The sequence below is a fragment of the Leptonychotes weddellii genome, chromosome 4 (assembly GCF_054177405.1).
Source record: "Leptonychotes weddellii isolate Sample4059 chromosome 4, ASM5417740v2, whole genome shotgun sequence".
NCBI classification, from domain to species: domain Eukaryota; kingdom Metazoa; phylum Chordata; class Mammalia; order Carnivora; family Phocidae; genus Leptonychotes; species Leptonychotes weddellii.
Genome location: NC_138372.1, coordinates 91037536 through 91065386, shown reverse-complemented (window position 1 = coordinate 91065386; position 27851 = coordinate 91037536). Strand labels below are relative to the sequence as shown.

Genomic DNA, 27851 nt, shown 5'->3' with positions numbered 1-27851 from the left:
ACTCCCCCTGCTTGTGTTCCTGCTCTCGCTGTCTCTCTCTCTCTGTCAAATAAATAAATAAAATCTTAAAAAAAAAAAAAAAAACTTATAACTTGTGACTTCTTAACCTTTGTTTACTCTGAGTAAAGCATTGACATAAATACCTGACATCATTTTGTATTTGCTGTTGACTCAACATGTAAGCCCTCATTCCTCAAGTTTTAAATTGGTCACCTTGTCGTGCCCGCCTCACAAGTAACTGACATATGGCCTTAGTGCAGCTAAATAATTCACTACTGTTCATTTAACCACCATCAAATTTTTACACGGAGACTGACAAGATTGAGTCGGAAAATATTTACAGTGAGCAATTACTGTAATTCTACTACCCGGACAAGCGCCATTTTAGACACTAGAGTGTTGAGTAAAATAAAATCCCCAACCTCGTGGCACACATCCAGCAGTGATTCTCAAACTCTAGTATGTATCCGAATCACCCGAGGGCTTATGAAAACAGATTGCTGGGAACCACGTCCACCAAAGCTCCACAGTGCCTATTCTGATTCAGTAGGTATGTGATGGGACCCAAGATTTTTCTTTCTAAGAAGTTCTTCAAGTGATGCTGTGGTTGTGTGGTTCCTCACTTGGGAGAACTACTGTTCTAGTACATGTATGTCCTTCTTTGATTTCCAAATCAGGTCAGCCACCTACCCTTGGCACAGAAACGTGATACAGCAACATGGCATATTATTTTTGAAAGATGCCTTAGTTCTCCCCTAAATCAAATTCACTGAAAACATGTTTATAGATAAAAGAGACAACAAGTGAAGGAGATACTAAGTCAAGCCAGTCTGGTCTTGATATGGAAGAGTGAAAAGTGCCCCAAACACCCATGCAACTTAAAAAAGACACAATACGAGACAGCAAATAAACCCTTTTTTTGGGAAGCTGATTTTTGTTGTTGGTTTTTACTTTTGGTTTAATTCTACAGGGTCCATTTCTGATTACACTTGGTTTTAGCCTATCTTAACAGACAAATATTCAATGCCTACTCTCTTTAATATTTTCTTTTAGTAACCATTCATTTTTCCTCACCTAAGAACCACCAAAGCCAGTTAAAAATCAAGGAAAGAATATTAACATGGTGATAACGCTGTTAGCCTAGGCCATTTCATCAACTCTTCCCTATTCCTTACTCCTCCAGCCCCTTAACTATAGTTGTTCCTCTTGATAGTTTTTGGCCATCTATCAATTCTTTCCACAGTATTTTCCTTGGAGACTTCATATTGCATACCTAGGCCTAGGGACACCTACATCTCTATTTCCGTCCTGTTCATGTATGCAAATACCAATGATAAGAGTTCCAAAAACTTTCATGAGATACCCATTCAAATACCTTGCAGCATCATATCAAACATGGGTAAAACCGAACCTATCTCCCTTCCTGAACCCCTCATTTTTTTTCTTATTCTAAGATACACAATCCCCTTTGCCATTCAGGCTCATAAGCCTTGTAGCAAACTTTGGCTCATTAATAAAAAATATTATTAGAGGAGCCAAGACTTACAGAGCCCTTACTATATGGCAACTTATTCAATGTATACACCTGAGTAAACGTATGCAGTTGTTTAATTACAAATAGCAACTGAGTTAACTAAAAGGGTTAACATGTGCAAAGCACTTAGAGAAGCATCTAGGGGCGCCTGGGTGGCTCAGTCCATTTAGCCCCGGACTCTTATTACCATTGGGGTCACGATCTCAGCGTCATCAGATTGAGCCCCAAAGCAGGCTCTGTGCACAGCGGGGAGTCTGCTTGAAATTCACTCCCTCTGCCCCTCCCCCTGCTCATGCTCTCTCTAAAATAAATATTTTTTAAAAAGCATCTAGAGGGGCACCTGGGTGGCTCAGTCGTAAAGCGTCTGCCTTCGGCTCAGGTCATGATCCCAGGGTCCTGGGATTGAGTCCCACATCGGGCTCCTTGCTCAGCAGGGAGCCTGCTTCTCCCTCTGCCTGCCACTCCCCCTGCTTGTGCTCGCTCTCTCGCTGTCTCTCTCTCTCTCTGTGTCAAAATAAATAAATAAAATCTTTAAAAATAAATAAAAAAAGTGAAAAGCATCTAGAATATTGTAAATTAAGGATAAAAAATTCTTCACAATAACCTTACAAAGTAGGCGCTATTCTTTCCTCCATTTTACAGACAAGAAAACTAAGCAGAGATGTGCAATAACTAGCCCAAAATCATATACCCAGTTTTAAGTGCCAAAGCCAGGTTCCAATACAGTCAAATTCCAAAATTTCTTCTTTTAACCACTAAGCTAAACTGCTTCTTTGCCTCTGTCCTCTCTTTTGTCAGAAACTTCCACCTAATCCATCGGTTTTCTGAAGTAGGATTCTTTTCTCTCTTTCCACTTTCTGTTCCAGCTCTTTATCACTGGGTTCTTGTCAGGTTAGTTGGTTTCCTTCCTTTGTCCTGCCACCTTGCTTTCTTCATATTGTTCCTCTCACCTACAATAACGTTGACTGTCATGTCAACCTATTTTATTAAATCGGTGTTATCCTCTGAGGCCCACTTCCTGCGAGGCTAGACCATTCCCGCAGCCTTTTCTATTGCCTCAATATTTAAGGTATCTTCCATACAACTTGGCACTAGTCATTTGTGTCTCACGTGCACAGATCTTAACGCCTTTTGGAGAGAGGTCACGACCTTACCTTCTTCCGCGACCTACCATCCCTGCTTCCAATACCTACGGAGCCCGAAAACATGTTATATCTATGATGCACTGAGGGGCTGGGGCGTAGTAACAGACCTGTCAGACGTCCCTAACCCGAGTCTTCAGTCAGGACAGAGTGAGGGGGTGCTCCGCGCACCGATCATGCTGCCGGAGCATCCTCGGGAGACACGGTGCACGCACCAGCCCCCGGCGTTTGCGGGCGGCCACGGGGGACGGTAGGTTCCCAGTCGCCACCCTAGCCACCGGCCGCAAATGCCCCCGCCTCCTCTGCTGCTGGCGCCACGGGGGCCTCAGCCAGGACTACGCCACTAACTCTGAGCCGCAAGCAAAGGCGATCGAACGCCGTGCTCCTACAGTCCTTACCTTGGCCTCCACGAGGTTCCGAGCCTCCTGGACCCGCCCCCGGGACGAACCCCTTCCGGGTCCGCGTCGGGACCCACTTCCGCCCGGCGTTCCTTTTGCCTTCGAGGAGGAAATGACGTGTGCGGTCTCTGGTTGGTGAGGACCGGCCGGTAGCGGAAGTCAGTGTTTCGCCACTCAAAGCTCTTGCAGCTGGTCACTTCAGGCTCCTGGGACTTTGACTCGCCTGACCGTCGAGCTCCTGGCCAGGGGTGTCCGGGGATGCCGCTCTGACGCTTTCTACGAGGAGCTTAACCCGTCCTGCTGCCGCCCGGATGGGACCGCCGGAGTGCTGTAAGAAGTGGGACTGGGACCGGGGCCGGGAGGGAAGGCGGGGTGGAGCGGGGTGGGGGCGCGGCGGGAGGCTCTCGGACTCGGCCCGGACTGAGGGTGCGGACAGAGAGGGTTAGTGCTGTCCGCTCTCTGGAAGAATGAGCCTGCCGCTTCTTCCCCAGAGATTAGTCGGGCTCCTCTGGCCCGCGGCGCTATCGGGGACGACTTATCGAAGAGAAGAGAGAGGGTAGGCGGACCTGGGCACCAGGGACAGTGGTGCTGTAGTCACTAGGAAGGCACGCGCCCTGATGCAGGCGAGATAGGGCGGCTGGGACCTTTGCGGGTTACAGTCCCAGGGTTGAGTTTATGTTGCCGCGCGTGTGGACCCGCCGTGCCACAAACTGAGAGCAGCTCGAGTCAGGGCTGGGTAAGGCGCTAAGCCCAAGATGCTGAGTCGTCTGGATCCCCGCAGTCCCTGGAGTGACATTGGTCTGGCTTTGTGTTTCCGCTCCCTGGCCACTTGAGGGGGAAGTGACCAGGGCTGACTCCTCCTTCCTTGGTAATTGAGGTTTAGGTGCTCTGTCACCAGGTAGAAATTAGCTTTTCTCTCTTGCAGCTCTGTCCGCTTCTATTCTTGGAGTGTATAGAAATGTTCAAAAATGAGTTCCGATGTCTGTAGTTGTGGAAAATTAAAGCTAACATATAGCTGTACAAAAGAAATAAGCCTCTATCTTCAATTATTGAGCAAGATATCTGCAGCCAACCTAGAAATTAGATTTTATCTAAATTATCTCGTTATTTTCAGACGTTTCTTGAGTTTTTCTTTTTTTTTTTTCTCGTTTCTTGAGTTCTTAAGACGTGCAGCCAGTCTTCCATAGTCAAGAAAATTGCAGTAGTAGCGAATGGATATGATGAAACTGTAGGTAGATGTAGGTGTTTTGAAACAAGATTACTGTGGGTTGGATGAATGAGAAGGGAGGAAATTGTGGCAACAGACTATTGTTTCAGTAAGTTTCCTGAGGAAGGGAGCGTTTAGGTGGGTGTGTATGGTTAATATCTCCCATAGGAGATGTGCATTATATTAATATAGGGAAAAAACGTGTGCTTCAGTAGAAAACTGCATAATCTAGATTCTATCTAGAAAGCTGTTCCAGGAAAGCAATTTTACAACTCTGTGAACTATAGATAACTAATGTCAGTACTAAATATTTTTTGTCTATAGACGTGCAGATTCTGTCCTCTTAGAGATTCAGTGGAAGTTGCCTTCTTGTACATTCATTTCAGTATTTCTGATCTATTAATGTGTTCAATTTTGGGATTCCTTTTATCTGTCACCTGACGGGTTCTCTCTGAGTTAAATAAAATGTTGAACACATTTTTGTTTTTATATTTGAATGAGTCATGATTTTACTTAAAAAAAATCCTTTTAACGTTATGAAATATTATGGGAAGGGACAATCACAAATGGAAAAAATAATTTTAATAAGAGTTGGTGTAAGAGCACCTATGTACCAAGATAATGCATCTTATAAAATTCCCAAATCATACAGTTTTTAAAAAGTATAACCCTAATTTCTAATTTAAGTTTCAAATTGTTCAATTTATTAATACTTATAATTAAGACGTAGTAAACTTCTTTTAATATGAAGGTGGTACTACAGACTCACCACTGGGGCCTGTGCTCTGGATGTTCTTGAATGACCGTGTTAAATTTGACCTAGACCATTGATATTGCTTAGAAATATTTTTGTTTTACTGTATTTATTGTTGACATATCTAACTGCTTCAGTTTGTTTTTTCCACCTAAGTAACTTTAAAAAAGGTTATTTCCATTTGCATAGGATGATTTTTAAATATTATAATAGATTTGATGTTGGGATGGAGTATTATACATAAATATCTAATGTGCCCTGAAGTTTTAAATATTGAAATACACGGCATAAAGAATGGTGAACCTGTAATTTATCTCTTTATACTTTTATCCAGGCCTGTCTAACCAATGTAAGCATTTTGAAGAACAAGCAAACAGATTTAAAGTTCCTGCTTTTCTATTAAATGATACCATTTTCTTTTTGTCCAAACAAAAACCAGGTTATACTGAGACCGTGATCCAGGGTATTCTGTCTGACTCTGCTTAGTCTTGAACAATAAAAATCTAACCTCTCTAGCCAATCCAATTATTCATATAAAGAATTATTTAAAGGACTTCTTTTTTTATTTTTTATTTTTTTAAAGATTTTATTTATTTGACAGAGACACAATGAGAGAGGGAACACCAGCAGGGGGAGTGGGAGAGGGAGAAGCAGGCTCTCTGCTGAGCAGGGAGCCCTATGCGGGGCTAGATTCCAGAACGCTGGGATCATGACCTGAGCTGAAGGCAGACGCTTAACGACTGAGCCACGCAGGCGCCCCTAGAGGACTTCTTAAACTAAAAGACTGAGAGATTTGTTTAAAAAAAAAAAAAAAATGAGTACTTAACCTAAATGTTTACAATATTTGAGAAAAAAGACAAGCCGCAGGGTAATGAGAATGGTTTATACTCATTACGGGTTTGGATTATAAAGGATATATAGAGAGTTCTTTTTGTCTTTAGGTCTTCAATCATGAAGATACTGAAGGTAACCCTTAACATAGTATGGCTAAGGAAATAGATATGATCCATTCTGGAATCTTCTGATTGTCTCATGTAGATTTTTTGATCTTGGACATAGATGTCTTATCTCAGGAGCCTTTAATACTAAGGTTTAGTGTTTGCTTTTGAACCTGTTCAAAGTACAGAACTGATCAACTGATATTCAGTGGAAAGTCTTGCTTTAGCTATAGATTACTGTAGCTTTTCCCCCCTCCCTCACCTGAGCACTCTGTCTTCTTTCTATCATTGGGATTCTTAATCTGAGTCTGGGAACCTTCTCAAGTTTATTTGTAACTCTGCTTGTATGAGCTCATCATGTGCTCACATTTTGGATGGTAAAAAGGTCCTGACCTCTTAGGTGATTCTCAAAGGGTCTGTGACCCCAAGAATGTTAAGAACCACTATACCTTAAGCATCAGAGATCAAATTTTCCTGCCTAGCTTGGCTTTGCTGTGTTGGAGACGAGGGGAGATTTAAATCTCTTTTTGGTGAGAAGAATCAATTTCAGCTTATAGATGAAGCTGAAAAAGAATTTTCCCTTTATTAAATGTCATGACACTTTCTATATAATGCCATTAAACTTCGAGAGCCCTGAACTGTATTTATTACTCATTAAGTACCCAATATCTTAAGGGTCACAATGACTTTTAAGATCTGGGAAGAAGGGCCCACAAATTATGCAGACAAGATGTGATTAGAGATACAAGAGAACCACCAGTAGTGTACTGTCAAAGAAGATAATAGAATTTCAGAGAAAGAATGATCAGTAGTTAATGCAACTAAAATTTGATTAGTTCCTGGATTTGACATTTGGACATTTGGTCAATCATTGTTAGACATTGAAAGAGCAGTTTCAGCATTGTTAACAGAGATGGAAGCAAAACTGCAGTAGGTTGAATAAATGGGAGAAAAGGAAATAGAGCTGCAAAACAAATTATGCTTTAATGTTAAATGGTGGAATGAGGAGTTTTCATTGGTGTCTGAAGAAGAAATGGGGTAGGAGAGTTTTTTGAGAATAGGAGAACCAAGGGGAAGGAGAGAGTAGATATAGTGAAGGGAGAGTTACAACATTCTCTTATAAGAGAGCTGGTGAAGTGGAGTAAAATGCGTAAATGAAGGCAGTTTGACAGGTTTAAAGTGTGGCTCCCAGATGTGCCCTTACCTCTGTAAAACTCTTCTACTTTTGGTCTTAACTGTCACTTTGTGGAAGAGACATTCTCTGCTTCTCCAAATCTAAATTAACTTTCCACCTTGTTCTTCTTTACAGAACACTTCTCACAGATTTTAACTATGTATTTATTTCTGTGATTATGTATATTTGTGTGATTTTTATGAGTCTGTTTCTTCCATTAGAGTCTCCGTACCTAATAATGCTTGAATAAATGAATGCGTGGAACAAATAAGCATTTATTATCTTGCAATTTCTATGGGTCAGGAATTCGGTAGCAGCTTAGTTTTGTGGTTCTGGCTCATGAGGGTTTCTCATGAGGTTGCAGTCAGGATGTCAGCTGGGCTGAAGTCATTTGAAGCCCAACTAAGGCTGGAAGATCCAAGGTGATTCCTTCACCTGCCTGAGCATTGATGCTGGTTGTTGGCAGGAACCCTCAGGTTCTTCCCATGGGGACCTCTCATGGGCTGCTTGAGTGTCCCACATCATGTGAGCTAATTTCCCCAGAGCAAGCACTCCAAGAAAGAGCACAATATCTTTTATGACTCATCCTTGGAAGTCATATACTGTCATTTCTGCGGTATCCTGTTGGTTACATGGGTCAGCCCTATTCTCTGTAGGAGGCAGCTATACAGGGGCATAGATATCAGGAAGCAGGTATCATTGAAGGACATCTTGGAGGATGTTAACCACAGATGCTATATGTATAGCATAGAGAGTCACCCAAGAATTCTTAAAACAGTTTCCTAATAGTGTTGATGGAGGGCCCAGCTGACATTGAAAAACATGCATTTGTCTTGGCAGCAGACAGGATAATTACTGATTGGTTTTTTTTTCCCTAGTAGCATAAGAGCAGAATTAGAGAAAACAGATGTTGGATTGATCTAGGTATTAGGGATTAACAAGTCATTTCAAGGGCAGACATTGAGATAAATAACTGTATCTTAATTCAGCAATTTGTGTTTGGTTTTTGGTGCTCATTAGAGTCTTTGACAGCAAGTGTTCTAGTCTCTGTCATACACGGAGACATACCTTTATCTCAACAGCGGTGCAAGTGACTTCCACATTGGCTCTGAGAAAGCTATAACAACTTTTACTGTGTCTTGCTTTGTGCCAGGTTATATCACTTAATCCTCACAATAACCCTAGGAGTGTATTATTCTTATTTTTGAAATAAGGAAACCCTGGCTTATAGTCAAGGATAACCTAGCTGTTAGGTCCTAGACCTAAACTTAGGCCTGCTGATAACAGAACCCCAGCTCTCACATTGCACCACCCTTCCTCTCCCCCACAGTATAATTGCATGTGGAAATATTTATCTCAAAATACTAAAGAAGCCGGATTCAAAATTGTACCTACAGTATGATTTCACCTATCATAGAAAAAGATAGGAACTCTATTAAAATTTGGGAGTTTTTCCTTTCTTAACTTTTTTTTCTTAAATGTCCTGTAAGTGAGTATTACTTAGAAAAGTTATTTAAAAAAGTAATTTTGTCCTGAAAGTTAGCACTTGAGTTTGCAAAATGAAAACAAAGTTTAATGTTTAATGGAATTTTTTATATTATAGTTAAAAAGTTTTAACATGGGGTGCCTGGGTGGCTCAGTTGTTTAAGCATCTGCCTTCGGCTCAGGTCATGATCCCAGGGTGCTGGGATCGAGTTCCGCATCGGGCTCCCTGCTCAGCAGGAATCTGTTTCTCCTTCTCCCTCTGCCCTTCCCCCCTGCTCGTGCTCTGTCTCTCATGCTCTCTCTCTCTCAAATAAATAAATAAAATATATTTTTTTAAAGTTTTAGCATGAGTCATTGTCCTCAAAAATCTGTGAATAATTTTCTAAAGTATGAATTTCTGTGAAGTGTCATTCTATTGAGCTTCAGGCAGTTCAGCCATGAAAAATGAATGTAGTCTCTATCTGTCCTCTATTCAGCTTGTCCAGCTCAGGTTTGAATACTTTTTAACAAATCAACAGATCTCGTGGTTGCCTCTAGTTTCAAAGGCCAATTGGATGGACTAAACACCAACTTCTAGATAAAATTAGTTTCTTTATTTCAAAATAATTTCAAAAGAGTTTTTTTGTATCAAATAAGAATAATCCACTTATACAGTTTTATCATGGTATAATTTCTAAGGCCTTTCAGAAATTGTTAAATAAATGATCACATTTCCTACTGCACGGTGCTGGTGCAGGAATTAACATATTGTGCCTGATCCATGGTTCATTCCACTTAGTATCTCACATTTCTCAGCAAGAAACACCAAGGAATTAGATGTAGAAAGGTGTATTTGTTCTCCTTGCCTCTAACAACAGACAGGATCACACAGAAAAACTTCTCTAACAGGAAGTTCACATGCCAGCTTTCATTCCTGATCGTCTGTTTGCTCAGTGTTACCGGTGATGATCTCTACCTTAGCAAACCCACTGATCAGTCGACAGTCCTGTTACTCAACATTTCAGTAGCATTTACTGATCCTTCTCAAGCACTGCTCAAAATACTTTCTTCACTTTGCTTTTAGGCTGCCATACTTTCCTGGTGTTACTTCCTGTCTTATCAGTCCTCTTTAGCTCATTTTTTTTTTGACTTGTCCTCTTTCCAGCCTGTAAGTTTTGCCTTAGGACTCAGCCCTCCAGTCTCTTTTCTCCATTTGCATTGTGTCTCTTGGTAATCATATCCAGTTCCCGTAGCCTTAAATACCACCCAAAGGCTGAATCTTCCATATTTATGTGTGTGGCCTGACCTCTCCTCTGAGCTCTAGCCTCATATAGCCAATTGCATGTCTGACATCAATACTTGGCCAAATGAGGGGCATCTCAAACTTCACACATGCAAAAACACAGGAGGAAGAATGACCTTGATTGTCACTGTGCCACACAGCCTACTCCAGCCTCCCCCTTCCCTGTAAATAGAATTAGCATCTACTCAGTTGCTCAAGCAAGAAATCTAGGAGTTACCTTACCTTTGATTCTGTTCTTTTCCCTCACCATTCATATTCATTTAGCAAGTCTTGTTGACTCTTCCTTCAAAATACATTCCAAATCCAACCATTTCTCCTCACCTTCGTCACCGTCTCACCTAAATCTGCAGTCATTTTCTGCTCATCTCTGGTTGTACTCTCACCCCTACTGGATTTCACTGTAGCTAGAGTAATCTGACCAAGTGTTATTTATATTAAGTCATTCCCCCTATCAAGATCCTCTAACAGCTTCCCCCCATATTTACAATAAGACCAAACCTTCTTATCAGGGCTTACACACTGCATCATCCAGCCTTTCCCTCTCCCGTCAACCTCATCACCTACCACTCATTACCTAGCTTATTCTGTTCTATCCAGATCAATTTCCTCGCCCTTCCTGGGATACACCAAGCTCCTTCCTGCCCTTTGGGCCTTTTTTCTTACTATTTCCTCTGTCTGAAACACTCTGCAGGGCTTCATATGGCCTGATCTCTCACTTTGTTTAGCTCTCTACTCGAATAGCACCTTTTTTCTCATAATACTTACTGCTTCCAGTCATTCTGTTGGATACCTGCTTGCTTGTTTGGTTATTGTTTATCATCTCCTCTCCAGGAAGCATTAGCTCAGTAAGTGCATGGACTTGCTCTGTCTTATTCACCAGTGTATCCCCAGTGCCTAGAACAGTACCTGACACATAATAGATGCTTACAAAGATTTGTGAATGAATGAATCTACATTTTACTGAAACAGCTATCTGACTTCTTGGCAAATTAAATATCCTTACTTCTCTTTGTAATACTTGATACTGTGTGTCTTCCTATCACCCTCCTCTTCTAATTTCTGTATTTCCGTACAGCCAATATCCTACTACATCAGTGTCTCATGCCACATCTTATAAATTGTCTAATCCTGTTAATTCTTCCTTTATATGTTGCCTCTCAAATCCATGCCTTCTTCTCCATCGGCTTCTCCCACTAAATTTAAACTTTTATTGTCTCTTACTACTTGATTGCGGGAACCTCCCTGCTTCTCATTTTGTCTTACTCAGTTATCATTGAGTAAGATCCTATCTCCGTATTATTATTTGACTGAACTCTTTACTTTTTTTGATTGAACTCTTTAAATTGTCCATATTATTTATCTTTATATCTGTTGCAGCACCTAGCAAGCTCCCCTCCCCCAATAGCAGACATTCAGTGAATGTTGAATGAATTGTCCTGTGTTTATGGGAAGTAGAACTGGTGGGCCATGTGGTTATTTTAATGGCTGTGATTCTTTGAAAAGAATTTGTGCTGAAATAATCTCCCTTTCTTCCTGTTTTAGAGAAGCTACTGCAATTCTTTGTTATATACTGGTTTTATGGAGTATTTTAAGTGACTAATCACACAATGTCCTATTAGAGCATTTCACAGTAGAGATTTGTTTTTTTGAATAGTATCTGTACTTCTCTATTAAAACAGTTCTTTCTTTTCTTTTAAGCTAAAGTCTGCCGTGAATATTGAATTGCTGAGGAATTTGGGGAAAGACAAGCTGAAGTTCCCATTCCATGGATCCCTTGGGTGCACCTTCCCAGTTTGTGGATGTGGATACACTACCAAGCTGGGGCGACTCGTGGGAAGATGAATTAGATACTTCTGATACTGCAGCTGAAACGTTTCAGGAAAACACTATTAGATCACCTTTTCTTTACAATAAGAATATCAATGGGAAAGTGGTTCTTTGGTAATTCTTTGATTAAATCATATCGTGATGTAATAATACTCTGATAATTTCTTCTAAACTTTTTTCCCATAATTTCTTCAAAACTCCTCTTTGTAAGCCCTAGCATTGTTGATATATTATTTTGCTTATACTTACGTTTTATTGAGGTATTGTTGACATAACAATAAACTGCACATTTTTAAAGTGTACAGTTTGGTGAATTTTGACATGTATGTATCCATGAACCTGCTCTCTCACTTTGATCACCACAATCAAGATATTACTATTAGTAGTAATACCTTTAAAAAAAAAAAGCTTTATTGAGGTATAATTCATATATCACACAGTTCACCTGTTTAAATTGTATAAGTCCATAGTTTTTCGTATATTTACGAAGTTGTATGACCATCACCACAGTCAATTTTAGAACATTTTCATCACCCCAAAGTCCTGTTCCCACTAGCAGTCATTCCCCATTTCACCCATCTCTCAGCTGTAGCCAACCACTAATCTACTTTCTCTGTGTATAGATTTGTATATTCTGGACATTTCATGTAAATGGAATCAATTTTGACTTAGTGTAACATTTTGAAGGTTCATCCATGTTGGAGTGTGAATCAGTACTTCATTCCTTTCTATGGCCAAGTAATATTCCATTGTATGGATATACCTATCACATTTATCACTTTATCAATTCATTAGTTGATAGACATTTGGGTAGTTGACACTTTCTGGCTATCATAAATAATGCTGCTGTGGTAAACACTTGAAACCAACCACTTTTAGCTATATAAGCATTCTATTACAGTGAAAGAGAAATGCAGAAGCAAAGGAGTAACGTGAGGGTTCTGTGGGTTTCAGGGTTGTAGCATTTGCACTGAAGTTCTAAGATGCCAGATTAGTCTTCCTGAGTCCAGAACTACTTTTCTACTGTTGCTTAAGCTTGTGAGCTACCAAACCAACGTTGTAAGGGGAGTGAGGATAGAATATTTTGAAGGAATTAGCAGTTAGCTTTCTTATCTCCCTCCTCTTCCCCACTTGTTCATTTGTTTATCATTTCCTCAGGAAAGGAGATGTGGCATTACTGAACTGTACAGCCATTGTGAATACCAGCAATGAAAATCTTACAGATAAGAACCCTGTGTCAGAGAGTATCTTCATGCTTGCAGGGCCTGATTTGAAGGAGGACCTCCAGAAACTTAAGGGTGAGTGAGGTTTCCTTGGTATATTATTGCTTAGGAAACGTTTATTTTTGATATTTGAAGAAGCATATTTTGCTTTTAGTGAGAATACTAAGTAGATGTAGCTGTTTTGTTATTGTTTAAACTTCATAAACACAGCTTTTGAAAACCCCACATTGTGTTAGAAGCAGAACACTGAGACTTTACTCTCAGTAAACTCCTCTGTCATGTTCTCGAATTTGAAAATGACAACCACTATAGCCAGTTAAATCTTTGGTAGTGTTTTCTTGGCTGTATATTTTTCTTGCACTAATAAGCCTTGTGAAACAACTTATCCTTTCTCTAAACTGAAAAATTTTATCATGATTTGATATTGATAGAGAATTTTTCATATCCCTCGTGGAAGGCAGTTGTTGCACTTTGGAAATGTAATTAACTTATTGATAAAACCAAAATGCATTGTAAGAGCAAAATATATTCTCAATTAATTTTGTACTTGCTCCTTTTTTCTTAACCAGATCATTCTTCTGAGAATATTTCATTGGAAATGGGGACAGGAAGAGTTCTATTAGTTCAGCATCTTATTTACTTTATCTGCATTCATTTTCTTAAATTACCAACCTGGCAAACCAGGTTACTGTTATTTGAGCCCAAATAGAATATTGTGAAATTCAGTCATCCCATTTTATAAGAAGTATTTATGAAATACAGCAATGTTTCTTAAAATGTAAACAACAAATCTCACCTGTATAAAATCTTGATTTCTTTGACCTCTACCATTTAACAATGAAAACTGGTTTCTAACCTAATAAGGATATTAGAATTTGAACAGGAATACATAATAATGCTGACTCTATGAAAGAGGGGATAGAGAAGAATTACATTATCTGATCAAGAAGCTGAACTCTATGATGGCAGAAGGAGGGAAAAAAAAGCCCTCAACCTAAAAACATGATACCATGAAGAACATGTAGAAATTAGAAAATGTAGTACAGATAATACTGAGAAGTTCTTTGATAAAGGTAATAGAGAAGCTTGTCTGGAAAAATTCCTTATGGCCTGTGCATGTGTATGTGTGTGTGTGTATTCTCATACCTTAGAGCTGGACTTGGGGATAAGAAAAAGGAAGTAATAAAATTTAATACAAGGATACAAATGAAACCTCAGAATTTAACAGCATGTGTTTGAGAGCCTCTGAGCAGGAGTGCACGTTATAACTCTGCCCTTCACTAACAGTGTAATGTAAAACCAATTAACTTCACCTCTGGGCCTGAGTTTCCTTCTCTCTAAAATGGGCAGTTTCCTACACATAAAAGGGCTCAGTGAGTATTTGAGGATGGAAACAATATCATGAAAACTAAATTAAATAATGAACATTAAGCGCTAGGCACATTCTAAGTGTTTAGTGTAATTGCTGGTGTTAGCTATAGGCCTCAGTTGTTTGATAAGTCAGTGCCAACCTGCGGGCATCTTCAGTAACAACTTCATAAGTGATTACAAAGTGTGACTTCCCAAATTTGTGTGTGATAAAAAGCTGAGAGGAGTTAATAAGGAGATTTTGGGTGTTAGACCAAAGAATTTTAAATATTCTGAACTGACTGGAAGTATGAGCCAAAAAAAAAAAAAAAATTTGACAAGGATGAATATAAAAGTCTTGCAATAAGTTTAAAACCTTAATTATCCAAATTCAGGATGGGGAAGCCCAGTTTGACAACCGTTATTATATAAGAAAGTATTTACTGTTGGTAAAATGGCATTATTCACTCCATTTTTCATTTTTCATGCAAAAAGCTTCAGGGTTAACGCTTTCCTCCTCCTTGTCTGCCACATAAAGTTTGTCATCAAGCCATAAATGTATCTTGAATCTCTTTATCACCACTGGCTCCAAATTTGCCTATCGTGCCATCATCCCCTCTGTGGACTATAGCCATGGCTTCCCTTTCAGCTGGTCATTCTTCTTTACCTAAATCTCTTTTCCATATACAGGAAGCATTGCTTTTTAAATTGTAAATCCCTTCTTATTGCTTCTCTGCTTTGAACCACATAGCCCTCCCATTACACTTAAAATGCAAACTCCTTAAGCTGGTTCCCCAAGGACTTGCAAGGTCTCAGTCACTTGCCTCCAGGCTCCTTTCACAGCCCCTTTTCCCTTCCTTAACATTGAACCAAACTGATCTCCAGTTGCTATGTTTAGCTCCTTTTCAATTTCGCATATACTTTGCTCTTTCTCTCAGTTTTTAACTCTTATTCTTACGTCTTTGCTTATATCTCTTCCTCAAAGCACTGTTCTGTTTACTTCAGAATTGGCCAGTCTCCCCATGATATATGCTCCCAGCCTGTAGTACTTCTTTTTAGGGCTCTTATCACAATTGTAATTTCATAAATTGTTTACCTGATGACAATGTTCCCATTAAACTTTGGCCTCCATGAGGACAGAGACTATATGTCTTATTGGTCTCCATGTGTTCTGTAACAAGAATAGTGAAGGCATCCTTTAAGTAGCAGATGAATGACTAGAAATTTTCTGGGATTTTAACTAACTAGACTCAGCGGTGATAATGTCTCATTTCTACTGAGAACACTAACATCAGATTATATCACTAGAAATACAGCATCATAGAGGAAGGTAATTTGTTATCAGCTTAAAATAGACTATTATGTATATAAGATGTTTTATGTAAGCCTAATGGTATCCACAAAGAAAAAAACCTTTAATAGATGTACAAAAGATAAAGAGAAAGAAATTAAAGCATACCAGTAAGAAAAGCAAATCACAAAGGAAGACCGCAAGAGAGGAACAAAGGAACTTAAAAAAAAAAAAAAAACCAGGAAGCAATTAACAAAAGGGCCATAGTAATTCTTTACCTAGCAATAATTACTTTAAGCATAAAAGGACTAAATTCTCCAGTCAAAAGACACAGAGTGGTTGTTGGATTAAAAAAAACAGATCCAACAGTATAGTGTCTATAAGAGATTCACTTTAGCTTTTTAATGACACACATAGGCTGAAAGTGAAGGGATGGTAAAAGATATTCTGTGCAAATGGAAACCAAAAGAGAGCAGGAGTGGCTATACTTACGCCAGGTAAAATATACTTTCAGTCAAAATTGGTCACAAGAGGTAGAGAAGGTAACTATATGGTAATGAAGGGGTCAGTTCATCAAAGGGATGTAACAGTTGTAAATATGTATGTACCTAACATTGAAGCACCTAAATAAATATTTAAAGTAATATTAATTGACCTAAATGGAGAAACAGACAGCAATACAGTAATACTTGAGGACCACAGAATACCACTTTTCAACACTGGATAGATCATCCAGACAAAATTAATAAGGAAACAGAGGGCCTGAATTATACTATAGACCAAATGGACCTAATAGACATATACAGAACATTCCATCCAACAACACCAAATGCACATTTTTCTCAGGCGCACACAGAACATTCTCCAGGATAGATCATATATTGGGCCACCTATCAAATTTAAGAAGATTGATATCATATCAGGTATTTTCTCTGACCACAATGGTGTGAAACTAGAAATCAGTAATAGAAGGAAAATTTTAAAAATTCACAAGTACATAGAAATTAATACATTCCTGAACAATCAGTGTGTCAAGAAGAAATCAAAAGGAAAATCAGAAAGTATCTCAAAAAAAATGAAAATACAATATACCAAAATTTATGGGATGCAACAAAAATAGTTCTAAGACAGAAATTCATAGCAATTAATGCCCACATATTAAGAGAAAAGAAAGGTCTCAAATAAACATCCTAACTTTAAACCTCAAGGAATTAGAAAATGAAAAATAATGTAAGCCCAGAATTAACAGAGGGTAGGAAATAATAAAATCTAGAGCAGAAATTTAATAAAATAGAGACTAGAAAGAATTCGTAAAAAAATCAATGAAAAAGTTGATTTTATTTTATTTATTTTTTTTACTTTTTAAAGATTTTATTTATTTATTTGACAGAGAAAGACACAGCGAGAGAGGGAACACAAACGGGGAGTGGGAGAGGGAGAAGCAGACTCCCTGCCGAGCAGGGAGCCCAATGCGGGACTCGATCCCGGGACTCCAGGATCATGACCTGAGCCGAAGGCAGTCGCTTAACCAACTGAGCCACCCAGGTGCCCGAAAAAGTTGATTTTAAAAAAGATAAAATTGATAAACCTTTAGCTAGACTAACCAGAAGAAAGCAGTCAAATAAAAGTATAAATGAATGAGATATTATTACAGCTGACACCACAGAAATACAAAGGATCATGGAGACTGCTGTGAACAATTATATGCCAACATATTGGATAACCTAGAAGAAATGGATAAATTCCTGGAAACATACAGCCTGCCAAGACTAAATCGTGAAGAAACAAAATCTAAACAGACCAAAAGGAGTGAGGAGATTGAATCAGTAATCAAAAGCCTCCCAACAAAGATAAGCCTAAGACTTGAGGATTTCACTGGTGAATTCTATCATACATTTAAAAAGAATAACAATTCTCCTCAAATTTTTCCAATTGAAGAGGAAAGAACACTTCTAAACTCATTTTACAAAACTAGCATTACCCTAATACCAAAGCCAGGTAAAAACACTGCAAGAAAACTACAGTCCTATATGCCTGATGAACATGGATGCAAAAATTTTCAACAGAATACTAGCAAACCAAATTCAACAGTACATTAAAAGGATCAAACACATTTTCTTTATTCATTTATCTACACATGTGTGTGTATATATATACACACACATACACAAGTGTGTACACATTTTATGGTATAAAATACACATACACACAATGGGATATTATTCAGCCATAAGAAAGAAGGAAGTCCTGTCATTTGTGACAACATGCATAGTACTTGATGGTATTATGTATGCTAAGTGAAATAAGACAGACAAATATTACATGACCTCACTTATATGTGGAACCTAAAAAAAGCTGAAGTCATAGAAACAGGAGAATAGTGGTTGCCGGAGAGTAAGGGAAATGAGATGTTGGTCAAAGGAAACAAATATCCAGCTATAACATGATTAAATTCTGAGGATATAATGTACAACTTGGTGATTATAATTAACAATACTGTGTTATATACTTGAAAGTTGCTAAGAAAGTAGATCTTAAATGTTCTTGTTAAAAGAAAAAGGTAGTTATTTTAGGTGGTAGATGTGTTAACTGACCTTATTGTGGTAATTACTTCTCAATGTATACTTAAATTATCAAGTTATACACTTTAAACTTATACAGTGTTATGTGTTGATTATGCCTCAGTAGAGCTGGTGGGGGTGGGGGGAAGAAGTATAGCATCAGAGTCAAGAATGTCTGTCCTTTATTCTGTCTTGGTAGGACCTATAGTATACAGTCAGTATTCATCTTATTTTTATTACTACTTTTTAAGAGTGATGATAAACTGGGGGACACCTAAAGGAAAATGATGAGCATGGTATACACTGTGGAAACCGTATCATTTGAAGGTATAGTTTAAAGGGCTAGGGTTGGCACAGAGAAGATTTGAGGGAAACATGATTGTATTCCCCAAACATTTGAAAAAGTTTCATACTGAAGAGAGTGGAGACATAATTTCATTGTGTTCCTAGAATCCTTGGTGGGAAGATACATAAAACTTGATTTCAGTTCATTTAGAGAAAATTTTCTAAGAAATAGAGCTTCCTAAAAATGGAATGGGCAGATTTGGCCTATTATACCCAAATTAAAAAAAAAAAAAAAATTGTGTGCTTGTATCTCAGTCTTATATCCAGTCTTTGAATTTAGGAATTTTATGAACCTAAAGCTGTGTGGGGCTGTTGTTTTGGTAAAGAATGTGTGATAAGAGAGAGATTGATAAATGATGTTCAGCCTTAGGGTCAGAATAACATCTGATAATTCGCCTACTTGTTTCTGGGCAAGAATACATGTAATTAAGTACTTAAATATTAAATACTGTAAGTATCTCCTTGTGCAAAATGAGAAAAATACTTTCTTCTCCCATCAGGATCACTGTATAGTTTTGCTGCTTAAATGTTCCATCACTTGGTATTAAATGCGCAGGTTTGCTAGGATGGGAAGACATATACTACATTTTTTGATTGCTAAGTTTATGAATAGGACTCTTTGCTATAAACATTAAGACAACTTTTGTGTTTCTTACTGTGGATGTTGGGATTTAGAGAGAAATAAGTGAAGTTGAAGAGCCCTAACTAATCTTTAGTACTCAGATATATTCAGGTTATCATTGCAGCAGGTGCTCCTTAGCAAAGGATGTAGTCAGGGTAAAAGATGCACTGGACAGAGTTATGGCTGGAGTGAACTTGAACTTATTCAGTAAATTTGTATTTGTTTTACAGGAATTAAAAATACTTTCAGGACTGTGTTTTAACTGTTCATAATCATGTCAGGATTTGGGTTTGGGTTAGAAGAAATCGGTTTAGAAAGAACAAATGGAAGATGAGGAAGCAGTGCAACAGTACTAGACTAAAGTCTAGTCTCTAGAGTTCTGAGTTTAATTGGTTAACAATTATTAAAGGAAAGGTGGGATTCCCAAAACCAGAGTATCTTGAACACTTAGCAATTCTTTTCTGTTTCTGTAGTCTGCCCTGAGATCTTCAGGATTGATTCTGCAAACTGACTGCCCAAATACATGTTTGCTTGCTTGCTTTATTTTTTAAAATATATATATCATTTCTTCTGAATAATTGTTTTCTACTTACAGTAGCAATAAATGTAAATTGTAGAAATTATATGCACAGAAGCTACAAAATAAATGAAAACTTAACATTTCCACCACACAAAGATCACCAGTACTAGTCCTATAGTACATATTCTTCTGGATCTTTCTGTAGGTATATGTGGGCATATGCATACATCCTTAAATATTTTGCTACCAGCATAAAATAATTATATGTATACAGTCCTTATCTACGATAAGATAATTGTACACATACTGTTCTGCATTCTGCTTTCTTCAGCAAATGAATCCCACCTTTTGGTTTCAGAAATTACTTCATCTAATACCCAAATCATATTTTAAATTTCCAGTTGACCCTGAAATGCCCTCTGCAGCTAGTTTGTCCAAACTAATATCCAATCCAGGGTCATACTTCTAATTGTTGTATCTTAAAAAATTTTTTTTTCATCCAACTCAGTTCCCTTTTTATGACACTGACTTGTTGAGTACTAGGCCAAAATGTTTTCCAAGATGGCCCACCTTCTGGATTTATCTCATTACCCTGAGGTGCCATTTGGTTTGTTGCTTTATCCCTTGTATCTCCTATAACCTAGAAGTTATATCTAATGGAATCAGGTTTGTCTTAAGCATTCCATAGGTGATTATTATATTGTATACTTAATGTATCATATTGGAAGATGTATAAAATCTGATTGACCCATTAGTGAACCATTACTAACACTAGGATGGTTCTCTGTTATAGAGTGATGACAACTTGATTCTTCTATTTATGCAGTTGTTTTACCCTTTGTGACTGAAAAGTAATCAATATGGGGTTATTTAAGCTCTATGAATGTCCAGTTCTCTGTCACACGTTCACATAATGGTTTTAGCAACTATTTATATAGTCCTTGTCTGAGTCAGTAATTTCATTAAGATTGTGAAGTTGTATTTTTCTAAAACCTGTCCTTACATCCATGGTTACATTCCTGTAAAGTCTTTCCTCAATAACTGACATGTGGTTACTCTGGATTACAGTTTCTGTAAGAGGGCAGGGTAAATGCTTACTTCTTTTAATTACCATTTTTCAAAATAAAGAATTGGTTTAATAGCTGCCTCAAGTGGTGCCAAGTGAGGGTTTTCCAAAAGCCTTTCTCTTTTTTGAGTGTCACTTTGTGCTTATAGCTTTTCATGGATCAACGTATATGTGGTTTTAAAAGTTAAAGAATTTTATGTACAAAGGAAAGCTACAGTTCTCTGCCTTTCCCTTTCCTGCCTTGATTCTGTTCTCCAGGGGCATCTACTTTCAAACCTTTAAGTTCCTTATTTTATTTACCTTCTGTTTCCATATAATATGCTACAACTATTGTATTGATTTTTTTCCCCTGTCTACTTCTTATTGTGGAAATTAAAGATTAAACTCTTGTTCATCCACTCCCCTCATTTGCCTGTACATAAAACACTCACATTTTCTTCCTTCTTCACCACCTTCCCAGATTGGCCTGTCAAATTTTTATTAAATCCGCATTCAGCATTAACATTATGAATGTATAAATATTACTCGCCACTGATTACAAAACTGATTAATGTTCTTTTTGTACAATTATTTTCCTCTAAGTTATTGATCTGATTACTTAATTTTCTAATTAATTAACTTATTGATTCAATCCCAGACTTTAAGTGTAAACCTCTCAGTAAAGTCAAAACTTCTGTTTATCTTTCAGCTCCATTTTTTCTTGATAAGGTCCCTCCTGGAATCCCCCATCCTCTTTCCTCTCTAGACTGTTCTTTATGCCTGTTGTACAGTTAACATCCTAGGAAATCCTTTTTTCTATTTAGTGGATTGGATCCCCTCATTTTCTAGATCTCATGCCTTTCTCTTCTGTAATATACTCCTTAATTTTTGTGAGTAAATCTACCAGGAGATTTCTGAGGATGGATGGGGGCAAAATTGCTGAGATCGTCTACCTTCATACTTAATTAGAAGTTTGGTTGGAAATGAAACTCTAAGTTGTTAATCATTTTCCAGGTTTTTTAAGGCATTGCTCCCAATTTTTATTATTGCTCCTGAAAAATCGGATGCTATTCTTATTCCTGATTCTTTGTATGTTACTGGTTTTTTCTCTGGAAACTTGATGATCTCGTCTTATTTCGGGTGTTCTCAATTTCATAGTGAGGTGCCTTGGTGTGGTTTGGGTATCCCGTGGGCTCCTTGGTCTAGAAACTTATCTTTCAGTTCCAGAAAATTTCTTGTTTTATTTCTTTCCTAATTTCCTTCCCTCTGTATTCTCTGTTCTCTCTTTGAAGAAATTCTATTGGATGTTGTACCTCCTTGTTTAAGCCTCCAATTTTCATGTATTATTTATTTTCCAGCTTTTTATTTTCTGGAAGATTTCCTTAACTTTAGCTTTAACCCACCAATTGAACTTTTTGTTACTGCTATCATGTTTTTCACTTGGCTATAAATTGTATAAGCACTTTTTCCTGTTCTCTGAATATTTCTTTCTTACAACATTCTGGTTTTGTTTCAGAGATACTGTATCTTCTCTTACCTCTCTGACAGTAGTGATTATGGTATTGGGAGTTGCATTCTCTCTTTTTTGAGCATTGCTTTGACGCCCCTGTGGCCAGAGGCTTTGCTCGCTTCCTGGTGATCCTTGAGTGTCAGTGTGCCAATTGTATTTATGAGGGAGGAACTGAGAAAGTGAAGGGAAGCTTTGTGTGCGTGGGCAAGAGTTACTGCTTGGTGGATCTAGAAGCAGAGGATGAGCAGGAGCCCTGGGGTTTTGTTGTTTAGTTGTCACAATCTGTGAGTCCTTTGGTTTGGGCCTCTTAGTTTCCTGGAAAGGAATCTTTCAGGGGTGTAAGTGTGGGTGTCTGTGTTTCAGAAGCCAATTAGGAGCAGAGGGCTAGAGCTATCACTGTTGAGTGTAACACTTTAACTAAATCCTGTCTTTTCAGCCATGCCTGAGGTTCTGGGATCCAGAAACTCTAGTTCAGCATCTCCAGAGAGTAAACCTTCCCACTGCTATGGTGATAAATCATCACCTCGCTGTGCTGGCTGAGGAAAAGGTTGTTGCAGATTTGACTGTTTCTATGCAAATTTAACTCAGCCTCCTCTCTTTAGTCCCACTTCACGTCATAGCTTTTAGAAGTACGTAGGTTTCCACTTTTTGAGCCTTTCTACTGTTCTGTAATAATAATAACAATAAGAATAATAGATAATGCATGTATGTACTTTGCATGTATTAACTCATTTAGACCTGTGAAGTAAGTACCAGTAGTATTCCCATTAAATAGGAAAATGAGGCATGGAGAGGCCAAGCACCTGCCCATGTGGCACAGCAGGAGGGTGGAAGACTCAAGATTTGAATCAAAGCAGTCTATCTTGAATCCAACACTGCCTTTCAGTACAGACCAGCTTGCTTCATATTGGTGACCCTATTTCTACAAGCAGTTAGGTTTCTCTGCTTGCTAAATTAGTTATGTCGAGGCCACTGACTTTCTGCCTTCCAAAATTCTGATGATGCCTATCTGCTTCGTGTCCTCTCCCATTCTCTTTGTCTCTGTTTTTTATACCTATTGTATTGCTTCACTCTCATTTTGGGAACAGAGATAAATGTTTGTGTTCAATCCATATTTTTAATTGAAATTTCTCAAAATTCTTACTACTTTTCTGTTTCATGCCTTGTTTTGTTGACTTTGTTTTTTTTTCTTGACACCTCCATGACTTACGTACGCTCCATTGTTCCCAGGTTGCCGGACAGGTGAAGCCAAATTGACAAAAGGATTTAATCTAGCTGCCCGGTTCATCATTCACACGGTGGGACCTAAATACAAGAGCCGCTACCGCACAGCTGCTGAGAGTTCCCTGTACAGCTGCTACAGAAACGTGCTTCAGCTGGCCAAGTACGGCTTACTCACTTCCTGGAAGCAGCATGCTGTATACTGTGAAAGGCCCCAGCTTCAGAATGAAACCTAGCTGTGGAAGTCAGTTTTGAGGGATTTAAATCACATAAGAGGACTCTGAAGATAAAATTAATTATCTTCACACACTTAGCAGGATAAAAGGAGTGGATTTGGGTGACTAAAGAATTTAACCTGTTCCCATTTTACTCAGTCTTTACTTGGAATATATTTCCCCCAAATGATACAATTATAATATTGATGTAATTACTAAAAAGTGCAAGTGGATTACCTGTTATAATAGATTTGTTGAGGGGGTAGGGAAAGAGAAGTTGAGCTGCATTTTTAAATTATTTACATATGTATGTATTACGAATGTTGGTGGTTTGTGTTTTCTGTTTGATTGCAGAGAGCAATCAATGTCTTCTGTGGGATTCTGTGTCATCAATTCTGCAAAACGAGGTTATCCTTTAGAGGATGCAACACACATAGCACTTCGTAAGTAACATTGGAGATGCTGTGCATTCATTGAGCACTTTGTAAGTAGGATTGGGATGCCGTACATAAATTGAGTCTTACAGATTTTTTTTTGTAACTAGTTAAGTAGTTATAGCTGAAGAAGATCTCTTGATGAACAGATCATGGCATCCTGGAAAGAACTTTGTATTAAGTTGCTGAGCTCGATTTACTTTCTCAGGTTGACGTTTTCTCCACTTTTCTCCTACAGACTTGCCTATTAAATTGGGAAATGATACCAGGCCAAGAACTATGGCCAACGCATTGGGTATTTGAATCAATATTCAGAATAATTATAACAGGCTGTAACAATGAATCCAAAAGAGATTTCATAATATAATATTTATATAGCACTTTGTAGTTGAAACAGCAGCTTTCACAGGTGCTACTTGAGTATAAATCCTTGCATTGAGGTTTAAAAAAGACTGGGCTCAATCATAATGAGACAGAATGTCATATATGTGATATAAAAATAGGATGTTTAGCTCGAGAGAACCCATGATCTCACTGTATTATATGCAGGTTCAGACCACATCTACACATTTGTATGTAGTTCTGGGTGTCCTGTCTAATATGAGACACTGACAAACTGGAGAGCAAACAGTTTGAAACATTAGTGGTATTTCTCCTAAAGAAGACCATGCATTGTTTCAGCATATATGGTTCTCATCTTCGAATGTCTAAAGGAGTCTCATTGTAAGCTTATTCTGTGCTACATTTTGAGAGCAGTGTTCTGAACCATTTTGGGAGCCATCGTAAATTAAATTGAGCATCAGCTGAAGGAAAGCTGTGGACCCTTTCCCCAGAGGAATGTACATATAGAGGGAATTTGTGTGCAATTTCAGGAAGCTCATAGATTCTGGTAAGGATTGTAGATAAGACCTCCAATGGTAGAAGGCAGGTCAAAGACTATGTCACAAAGAAAGAGACTTGGTCCCACTTGAGATAGGACTCTGTAATGGAAAGGTATTTTAAGTGAACTTCTTGTCACTGGGAATATTAATGCGGAAGCTAAATGACCATCTGTTGCAGATACTCCTCATTGAAGAGGAAAACTACACCAAATGATCTTTAAGACCCCTTTCTATCTCTAGAATTTAAAGAGGAGGAGCTGAAAGCCTTATATCCACCAAAAAATCACAGAGATATTCCAATGTATAAAATTATTATTAGCCTATAAGTCTATAGCCTAGAATTTAGGGTCAGTTATGACATAAGTAATCTTATTTAATAATTAGCTACTTCTAAGACTTAAGATTTAGAAGTCAAAGATCTTATAGTAAATTTAATATTTTATAGTTAATGATTTATATATATTAGACTGAGCTTCTTGAAGAGCAGAAGTCTTTTCATCTTTGCATTTCCAGTGCTTTCATATGTCAGGAATGCTTTACCTATGATACTTGCTTAAGAAATACATGTTTTAAAAAGGCATAAAGAAGTTCCATTTTGTTTCCTCAACAGCCCTGTGTTTCAGGTGTCCATTTTACAAATAAAAAAGCTCAGAAATTTATCATGTTCTCAAGGTTATGTAGATTCCTGACTCCCAAGTCTAGTAACTTCTCTGTTATACTACATAATTCAATTATGCTTGAGGTTAGAACTACTTCAGTAGGAAACTCATATGTTATCGATACTCTGCATATATTCTGAATGGTGCCTTACCAAAGCAAAGTTCCTGCCTTTGTGTAATTCTTTTTGGCAAAGCTCTTGGCAGGTCTTGACATTCTCTGATTCCTTAGTCCTTGCCCCATCATCCCATACCTTGAGCTAAGTCTTTTTTTATGTCTCTATTTCTTATTAAAGTAATCATATAGGTCAGAATTCAAAGAGGAAGCAACATTTTATAGAAAAGCATCTGAAAAAGGAGTCCAGAAGACTGTTTTTTGATCCCAATTCTACCAGTCTCACCATCTCTGTTTCCCAAGCTAAATCACTTGATAAATCACTCGATTTACCCTAGAGGTGTTAACTTTGAGCAGTAATTGTAGTAAGAGCAGGTGAAAATCAACAGTGGCCTAAGGGACTTAGATGAAGCAATTTCTAAGAATTGAATTAGCACAAGTGAAATGGAAAACATAAAGATGGACAAGTCAACTTATATAAGGCCTCTTTGACTTATTGCACCTTAAATCTGATAGTAAAACTGTAGCATCTCATTAAAAAAAAAATACATATAAACAGTTGTGGCCTTTGCTCACACACTTTCTGAGCATTTGGGAAATCAATGGCTTGTATACTTTTGCAGCATATATGGGCCAAGAACAAATCTAATAAATGTAACTCTAAGTCCTTAGTACCAAACTCTTTCCTACTTATTAAACTATTACCAAAATTTATTTCATTTGAAACCTAAGGAATATCCTCTGATAGATATATCAAGACTGTTTGTCTTTTTTTTCTTGGTTCATGTACAGTTCAATTCTTCTCCATTAGAAGCCTAAAGAAACCTCTGCATTGAAATAAATTTATCAGGTTATTTATTAATTCAGCAAAACTTTGAGTGATTATGTAGGAGACCCTGTGCTATATAAAAGAGAATACAGTGGTGAGAAAAAGGATGACGCTGTTTGTTCTTATTGTGTTTCCATGTTGGGAATTTTAATGCCCCAGATGTCATTCTCCCCAGTTAAAGGGTTTTCACTAAAAGTTAGGTTCATGACATCCTGGTTGGTTGCAAAGAATAGCGCACAGATGAAACTCTGAAAGAAACCATTTGAATTGGCAGTTGGTACTAAAATATTATAGCCATGACATCACTCTTTGTTTTCTCCTTTTTGCAGAATTACTTTTCTTAATGAATTCTGCTGAGGGAATTCAGTTTGGTTACTCTCTGGTATTGTATTTTGTCTTGCATTGGAAATCCTACAATTGTATGCTGGGAAACCACTATATGTGAACATTAATTAAAACTTGGTGTCAGGGTGCCTGGGTGGCTTAGTCGCTTAAGCGTCCGACTCTTGGTTTCAGCTCAGGGTCGTGGGATCGGGCCCCATGTCGGGCTCCGTGTTCAGTGTGGAGTCTGCTTGTCCTTTTTCCTCTGCTCCTCCCCCTGCTCACACACGCTCGCGCACACTCTATCTCTAAATAAAATCTTAAAAAAAAAAGAAAAAACCTTGGTGTCAAAATAAAAGAAAATCCCTTTTGGAAAATTCAGTTTTAGAAAATCATTAAAGCAGAATAGAGAGAGAAATGAAAAATAAATTTGTCACCTAACAGAGGAAGAATTCTAAATAGTTTAGTCCTTCAACAAATGGGTCTTAGATTCTCGAGATACAGTAGTAAACAAGGTAGGCAATATGTAGATAACCAGCCCCATAAAATGTTACTCCAGCTACTAATTATTTTTGAACAGTTGTTTGCCATATCTTAAGATGTGCTAGGTTCTGGTAATATTAATGTAAGATATACTTGGCCTTCAGAAAGCTCACAGTCTAGCTATAAAATGCAATGAGAAGTTCACAAATGGAGGGCCATTCAGGTTATAGAAGGAACACAAGGAAGGATGGAGTTCTGTACAAACCAGATGGCCTTGAACTGGATCTTGAAAAATGAGTAGGACTTGACTAATAGAAGATCATGGTGAATGAATGGTATTCTAGTCAAAGGTAACCATGCAAGCAGAGGCAGGATAGCATGAAAGTTAAATGGAATATTCTGAGTACAGCAAAGAAGCCAATTTGCTGAAAGTAAGGCCTGTGGGAGGAATAGTGGGAAATAGGACTAAAGGGCAGGGTTGGAGGGGTGGC

General features: G+C 38.0%; 2 protein-coding genes across 5 annotated transcripts in view; one reads left to right on the top strand and one right to left on the bottom strand.

Annotated features, from left to right (window-relative positions):
* WDR3 (WD repeat domain 3) overlaps positions 1–3180 on the bottom strand; it is a 35605-nt gene extending 32425 nt beyond the window's left edge. Inside the window, exon 1 of one of the 3 annotated variants that reach the window (XM_006745887.3) lies at positions 3075–3180. The gene's annotated coding sequence lies outside the window, so the exon portion shown is untranslated. The other 2 variants (XM_031042019.2, XM_031042018.2) reach the window with 2 other exon arrangements.
* Positions 3181–3240: 60 nt separating this feature from the next.
* Positions 3241–27851, top strand: part of GDAP2 (ganglioside induced differentiation associated protein 2) — a 71109-nt gene continuing 46498 nt past the window's right edge. Inside the window, exons 1-6 of one of the 2 annotated variants that reach the window (XM_081815785.1) lie at positions 3241–3404; positions 11613–11855; positions 12900–13039; positions 23436–23589; positions 23996–24084; positions 24314–24370. In XM_081815785.1, coding sequence (XP_081671911.1) covers positions 11680–11855; positions 12900–13039; positions 23436–23589; positions 23996–24084; positions 24314–24370 — 616 coding nt within the window. In that variant the 5' untranslated portion in view covers positions 3241–3404; positions 11613–11679. The remainder of the gene's footprint in view (positions 3405–11612; positions 11856–12899; positions 13040–23435; positions 23590–23995; positions 24085–24313; positions 24371–27851) is intronic. The other variant, XM_006745888.3, reaches the window with a different exon arrangement.